The following is a 7,736-nucleotide window of genomic DNA, read 5'->3' as shown; positions in this document are numbered from 1 at the left end:
CCTGTAGACACCCTTGGCGAAGTAGGAGATGTACTGGCCGACCTGCAGCCTCCGCAGCACCTGCCAAGTCTTGGTGTGCTAGTCCTCGTCGTCGCTGCCGACGTCGCTGCCAGACACCTGATACATATCAAACGCAAACTATGAGTGAATGAGTTGCAACGATGACTAACGTGCATGATAACAAAGTTAGGAAAAACAGAGGCACCCTCAGTTAGAGTGGACACGATTATATATCTACAGGGATGGTGTTAGCGAACCAAAGCTCATGCACAACAGATTTGTACACAACAATGGTTCGCTAAACCTTCCCTGTAAAAATTTGTGCCCAACGATTCATCATAGGCAAAGAAACATATTTCAGATCTGAACTTGAACACATTCCAGATTATTTACAAAATTAAACGGTTGATATCATTTGATTCGTGCATAAAATACCTGATTGAGATCCCATGATTACTTGCATAAATTAACTGATTGAGATCCCAGTATTACTTGCATAAATTAACCGAACGGCCGAACCTCAAGTCGTAAACGAAATCAAGAAGGGATCAAAACAAAATGGAATAAAGTCGGCGCAAATATTAACCCAATACTCATCCATCTGCAGATCGGCACTAATAGTTACTAGGGAACCAGCAAAAATAGGGTTCAAAAAGGAATGGGGAACAAAAAAGGGAGCAAACCGTAGTTACCTCGTTCCATGGGTCATCCATGCAGGTGTCGTAGGGGTTCGGGGGCGAGATGTACGGCACCTCGTCATAGGGGTCCCAACCCGGCGGGATCTGACCGCCACCGGCGGTAGCCTCCGATGCACCGGCGGCGGCGACGGCCGTTGAGGGGACGGCGTCGAAGAGGGAGGTGTCGCGCTTGGAGCCGACGGTGTCGTGGACGAGGGATTCACATTCTCCTTGTCCATCTCGCCTGCAGAGGAGAGGAAGAGGGAGAGGGAGAGGGTTTTTTTTCTTTGGAGAAGATGATGGGACGTGATAGGTGGCGTTGCGTGAGCGAGTGAGAGTGAAAGAGATAGTGCGAGGAGGCATCTATAAAGACGAGGGGTGATTAATGCGGCCCGCGTCCCACGTGTCCACCGTTGCACGTCTGCACGTCTTGGACTTCTGCAACGCGACACGCGTCCACGATTGCACGTCTTCGACTTCTGCACCGCGACCCGCGTCTACGCGTCAACAATTGCACGTCTTCCACTTCTGCACCGCAACATGCGTCCTCGAGTCTAAACTTGGAAATTCAGATATACTCAGGTATACCCTCGAGTCATATACTAGCATTTTTTGTGTGCTCAGTTTTCCCCTTGAGTGCTAATACTGGCTAGTGCAATATACTCAGTTTTACCCTCAAGTGGCTGGTCAACAGAGAGTCAACAAATGGGATTAACTAGTTAAATGAGTCATTTAATGTGCAAAAATTCCGAAAAAGAGTGGCACTTACTCATGGAGTTTTCTTACGCGACCTGCCACGTTGGGAACCATAACAATCATAGATAAATCAAGTTTTACCATAAATTTCCACTTCTCAAATCACCTAGTAGCTATGAAGGTGCATGGTTTTCCACAATAAGCCCTTCCCAAAACAGCTTTCCCCGAAACATACATTGTCTAAATGAGGCCACAATTTTCACACTCATGTATATTTGTATTGCAAATAGTTTGAGGTAGGCCAAGATGGGTTTTATTGTACAAACCACGCATTTTCCATTTTTTAAATCTCATATTTGAATACCTTAGTCTGTTTACTACTCAGATGCCCTTGGTTTCTTGATACTACTCAGTTTTGCACTCTCCCTTCACAAATTCTCACAGACGTGCAACATTGCCCTGATTGGTCTAGCCCATGTCACGCGGATCGTGCCCACCGACCATTGATCGTATGATCTAGCGGGTAGGATAACCCCTCTCTCTCTGATCGGGGCCACCACCCTCTCTCTCTGTCGGCGGTTAGCTTCCACCCTCTAAGTATGCTAAAGGGCGGTTTTCTGTATTATTTTTCACACGCTAAAAATTATAAGCTCTTTTAGGCATTACTTTTCACGCAAAAAATGATAAACCATCACCGATTTTTTGTAGCCATTACTTTTCACGCAAAAAATGATAAACCATCGCCGATTTGTTGTAGCCATTAATTTTCACGCAAAAAATGATAAATCATCACCGATTTGTTGTAGCCATTACTTTTCACGCAAAAAATGATAAACCATCACCGATTTCTTGTAGCCATTACTTTTCACGCAAAAAATGATAAACCATCACCGATTTGTTGTAGCCATTAATTTTCACGCAAAAAATGATAAATCATCACCGATTTGTTGTAGCCATTACTTTTCACGCAAAAAATGATAAACCATCACCGATTTGTTGTAGCCATTAATTTTCACGCAAAAAATGATAAACCATCACCGATTTGTTGTAGCCATTACTTTTCACGCAAAAAATGATAAACAATCACCGATTTCTTGTAGCCATTACTATTCAAGCTAAAAATGATAAACGAAACAATCTAGGGCCCAACAATCTATCTATCTCTGTATTTGAAGTTTGGGAGGGTTCACCATCTACTTATGTTAACTTTCGAGGTTTTGACCTGAAAATCATATGGGTATTATAAAGGGAAATAAAAGTTCAAAAAATGTAAAAACGAAACAATCTACCTATCATTGTATAGAAGATCGTCTGTATGATTTTTGAGGTCACCGTCGGGATGCCATACATGATGTTGTTTTTCGAGGTTTTGACCTGAAAATCAATTGGGTATTATGAAGGGAAATAAAAAGTTCGAAAAATGTAAAAACGAAACAACCTATCTATCTATGTATAGAAGATCATCTGTATGAAATTTGAGGTCATTTAGAGAAGGTACAAAAAAATCACCTTGTTAGAACAATGCACATAGACCGTAATCCAACTGCATCTATGACTAATAATCCACCTTCAGGATTGCATCCGCGACACCCTCCAGTATTAAGTTTCAAGCAACGGACTATCGCTTTAAGCAATGTGTGTAAAGTAAACGATGAAACTACCCTTGAATAGAACACTGATGTTTTCTCCCTAGTAGCAATATCACATCTACAACCGTAGAAAACAAGGTCACTTCCCATGGTTAAATAGAGGCATGAACCCACTATCGAGCATAAATACTCCCTCTTGGAGTCGCTAGCATCTACTTGGCCAGAGCATCTACTAGAAACGGAGAGCATGCAAGATCATAATAACATAATACATAATCTCAACCAAAGCAATCTCTCTATAAATCAGATCCACATCAAACCAACACGTAGCAATTACAAATAGATGATCTTGATCATGTTAGGTAGCTCACAAGATCTATACATGAAGCACAACAAGGAGAGGACAACCATCTAGCTACTGCTATGGACCCATGGTCCCGTGGAGGACTACTCCCGCATCACCTCGGATGAAGACATGGCGATGTAGAGGCCTCCGGATGTGATTTCCCTCTCTGGCAGGGTGCCGGGATGGACTGCAAAACCCTCCCGAACTAGGGTTTCGGTTGACGGCGGCGTCAGAACTTTTCGTGGATGGAGGATCTCGTCCCTGGGGTTTTCCCGATACGAGGAATAAATAGGCGGAAGGGCGGAGCAAACGAGGCGACGAGGCGCCAGTACAAGGGCCAGGCGCGGCCAATGGTGGGGCCGCGCATGCCCTATGTACTGCCACGTGGCAGCTCTCATGCGCGTGTCCTTCTGGCTCCGTCTTCGTCCCGAAAAAATAAGACTCCGGGCTTTTGTTTCGTCCAATTCCGAGAAACTTTCATGTACAACTTTTCTGAAACACAAAAACAGCAGAAAACAGGAACTGGCACTGCAGCACTGCGTTAACAGGTTAGTCCCAGAAACTGCTAAAAAGTGTGGAAAAGTGCACATAAAACATATAAGAATTGTAAAAAAAATAAGCATGGAGCATCAAAAATTATAGATACGTTTGGGACGTATCAACGCCCTGGACAAGATCGATGGCCTCGAGGAAGCCTTCAACACCAAGCTTGACGCCAAGTTCCAGGAGATATTGACTCGGTTACCGCAACCTCGCGACAATGTGCAACGTCGCGCACGCCGTGTTCCTCGTGCGGAGGTTCCTGCGGGTACCGCTCCTATTGCAACAACCGCATCTAACGTGCCTTCTCACTACTAGGATCCTAATCTTTTCCTAGGGTCAAGAAACACTCGGCTATCTCTGATAACCGTCGATTATTACCATAGCCGAGAGTGGACCGTCGGCTATTTACTGTAGGGGATGCTTGGTCAGCCATTTCTATGATACCCGACAGTGCCTTCGGTTATCCTCATAGCCTACGGTAAAACCCCGACGGTGTGCCGTCGGGCTCTTCTTGGTCAACACTTTTCTTGTGAATAGCTGACGAGATTAATCCCCGACAATTACCCCTCATTTATTATAATTTCTTACTGTATTAGATGACCGTCATTTGGTTTTTTGCTTACAGTTATCCTCCCCGTCAGCTGAGGGAATAGCCAAGAGTGTATGTGCACCGTCGGGTTCGTTAATAGCTAACAGGGTTCCATCACCGTCGGTGCAGAGAATAAGCGAGAGGTAGTACCATCATCAGCGATATTAATATCTTACAGTCCATCATACCATAGGCATAATACAAAACCGACATGTAGGTACCCCACGTGGATTAACCTACAGGATGTACGCACTAGACAGTACTGCCAATCCTGTAGATAATCTTCAGGCAACATTGCAAAATAGGAATATAAGTTAACCCCACGCAACAAAGGAACATAGAATCAAGTAGTATGAAGTTTTGGTTCTGGAATAAGAACAATAATTTTCTTGATCATCCATCTATATAATCTGGAAATGCAAAAGTAGAAGTAAACAGAAGTAATTTGTCCTAAACAAATTGGGATAGGTAATGTAGACTAGCTAGAAACATCAATCTTTCTCTAGACTGCGGCATTGAAACATTGCTTCATCTCTGATGACTTCAGGAAATGAAAACTCTAATTAAAATCTGCCCAATCGTCTTCATTGTCAAGATGATTGTAACCACCGTCAATGTCGCTTCCAGTGCCCTAAGAAATAACATACTAGTTGTAAGCCATGAAATATCAGTGATATGCAATAAGGTGTGAAAATTTTAAAGAAAGATATGGACATACTACTTGTACTGACTAGTAAATAATTTGATAGTTGTTCCGATTTTCAAATTTTCAAAGTTCTAATAATGTCACTAAGTCTTGGCTCTCTAGTCTGGGAGCTTGTCATTATCAACTGCTTCTTGATCGAGTATTTCACCAACAGCAATGCCAAGGTTTAGTTCAGCAGGGAGCCTAACAACCTTTAAAGAAGTTGCATCACCTTGCATTTTTTATATATGTAGTGCATTAGCTTACGTATTATGCTACAACCAAACATAGCCTCGCCACCTGTACATGGAGAAGTTTAATCTACTAAATCTGAAGATACTGTATGACAATATGCTAGGGTTTTACTTTATTATTTTTTAGAAGGACAACATTGCAAAAGATTCCAAATAAATCTATTCGTGTATGTGGATCCTGGCCTTTCAAAATTCAGCTTCCTAGTTGCATGCTAACCAGTTTTGAGTTCTAAATAATCAGTTATGTTGTTAGGCATGGGAAGAATGTTCATTGATCAAGCTCCATACTGGCCATCAAATTTATGGTGAGAATATTGAAGAAATTATGTTTCTCTTACATGTTCAGATCCATATTGACCATCGTTGCCACTGTAGTATTCCCATTCAGAATCATATGTGTCCTATATATATGAAACAGAAAGAACCTTGAATTAGTTGCTGCATATAAATATAAAATGTTTACTTCAGAATTAAAGTGTCTATAACTCTACACTTAAATTGTTCCTATTGTTTGTTAGCATGTTTGGTGCTAAACTTACCGACGCATGATGTGCACCTTCCCGCATCAGAGCATCAAAGTCTAGACCTCCTTGATTTGTCAAAGCCTATAAAATGCACAATCCGCACAAATCCATTGCTATATCCTCCTATTTACAAAGAAGTATTTTTTACCCGCACAACATGTGTCACGCCTCGCAGTTGTTCATTCTCCCGTTGTAGATTGCGATTTTCCCTCCGTAGACGTTCATTTTCACTACCAGATTGTTCCGGCTGTGATACTTTGATCCTTGTTGACTTAATAGTGGACTTCTCTACTTTGTCAAATGCCTCATTAGCAATCCCTAGCCTGCCATGTGGCATTCTACCAGCTTTTTCATAGATGACAGATCCATCGAATTCTGGATGCTCCTCTACCCATGGCATGTTTCCAGCTATGTGTAGGTACACCTGCCGTATCTATAGACGTACAGAGGCATCTGCACCAGACATAATTTAATGTGAACTGCAAATTACTAGTGAACTTATGGTGTAATCACACCATCAATCAATTGTGCGGGTCACAAGTATTGTTACCCAATTTGTATATGCGCCAAGAAAACAAAGATTTTACCAACACAATCTGATAGGTCCATAACAAGAGGGCGAATGACAGAGGTCGAGGGGTAAAGAAAATAGAGCATGAAGAATTGAAGATGGGGAGATACCTTGGTGCACCGCCATCGTTGTTGTGTGCCATTTCTTCTCTTCCAAAAGCAGAGGAGCCGCCATGCGCCGCATGGCCGTCCTCGTCCATCGCACAGGTGAAGCAACCTCAAACGTCTGAGAGGATGCAGGTTCGAAGGCTGGACATTGGTGTTGGGGAAAAGTGGGCAAGTACGTTATGCTCGGGAGAGTCTCAGGAGATCCCGAAATTTTGGGAAATAGTGGGAGGCGAGAGCGCGAACTCTGTTCGTGGGCGGCGGGAGCGCGAATTCTGTTCGTGGGCAGCGAATGCGCGAATTCTGTTTGTGGGCGCGCCAAATTAGCATGGAACCCAGTTTGGTGCGTCGTCCCCTCGCCCGGAATCGAAGTATGGGACTATGGGTCGCGACCAGAACGAACGAACCCCAAAATTAGAAAAAAAAAAGTAAATTAAAATTCACGAACAAGCACACTTTTTTGTAGAAAGTATTAGCAGGGGTGTGAACAAGCAATTTTGTTAGGGGTTCATCTTCATCGAAACATACCAGATAGTCGGCGCCGCCCGGGCTCGAGCGAGCTCTTGCTGCCATGCATAGTCGCAGTCCGCGTCGGGGCAGACACTCGCATCGGCACGGCCGAACAGGCATGCTCGCTGCCGCCACTCATATGCGCTGCACGACGCCGTTCATTGATGTGCACCACCGGCTGCACGAGATGCTCTGCCGCTTGAGGATCTCCTTTAGGGCTTTGCGGCTCTTTCACGGTCTTGATCTATTAATGCGCAGCCGAGATTAGACGATGGAGCTGCATGGGGAAATTTGGTGGATTTGGGGCCAGGCGGTAGAGACGATGGAGCTACCTGCAGCTCGTTTAGGTTGACTAGACTGCTTGACCACCGCATAATAGGTGTACCATCAGAAGGGATAAAGTTCAGCTTTCCCAACTCGGTACTACACGCCCGTCGTACACGGTAGAAATTAAACAGTACCAGAAAAGCAAAATCAAAATTTTGAGAGCAACCTAAGTAACCTAGCTAAGCTAATAACTATTTTTTTTAGGAATTTAATTTAATAAAATGTCGAAAATCATAAATATTCTAGGAAACTATGGATTTTGAAAAAAAAAATAGTTAAAATTAATCGTTAAGTCTTTCAAAAACTTTTCTTGAACATTTC

At 43.3% G+C, this 7,736-nt stretch overlaps 1 protein-coding gene across 1 annotated transcript; it reads right to left on the bottom strand.

Moving 5' to 3' along the window:
- Positions 1-4,807: 4,807 nt before the first annotated feature.
- Positions 4,808-7,151, bottom strand: LOC124663032. Its single transcript, XM_047200793.1, has 5 exons — positions 7,107-7,151; positions 6,052-6,336; positions 5,919-5,984; positions 5,718-5,780; positions 4,808-5,071 (listed from the first exon to the last, which is right to left on the bottom strand). The coding sequence occupies exons 1-5, from the start codon at positions 7,149-7,151 to the stop codon at positions 5,000-5,002; spliced, it is 531 nt and encodes a 176-aa protein (XP_047056749.1). The 3' UTR covers positions 4,808-4,999.
- Positions 7,152-7,736: the final 585 nt, after the last annotated feature.

The sequence above is a fragment of the Lolium rigidum genome, chromosome 6 (assembly GCF_022539505.1).
Source record: "Lolium rigidum isolate FL_2022 chromosome 6, APGP_CSIRO_Lrig_0.1, whole genome shotgun sequence".
In the NCBI taxonomy this organism is placed as follows: domain Eukaryota; kingdom Viridiplantae; phylum Streptophyta; class Magnoliopsida; order Poales; family Poaceae; genus Lolium; species Lolium rigidum.
This window is presented reverse-complemented; position numbering and strand designations above follow the sequence as displayed.

Excerpts from the sequence above, each read along its gene's own strand:
- LOC124663032 (XM_047200793.1), bottom strand. The coding sequence starts at position 7,151 with ATGGCAGCAAGAGCTCGCTCGAGCCCGGGCGGCGCCGACTATCTG. Across the intron at positions 6,337-7,106 it reads CGGGCGGCGCCGACTATCTG|ATACGGCAGGTGTACCTACA; the intron begins GTATGTTTCGAT and ends GTACGTCTATAG. Across the intron at positions 5,072-5,717 it reads GTCAATATGGATCTGAACAT|GGCACTGGAAGCGACATTGA; the intron begins GTAAGAGAAACA and ends GTTATTTCTTAG.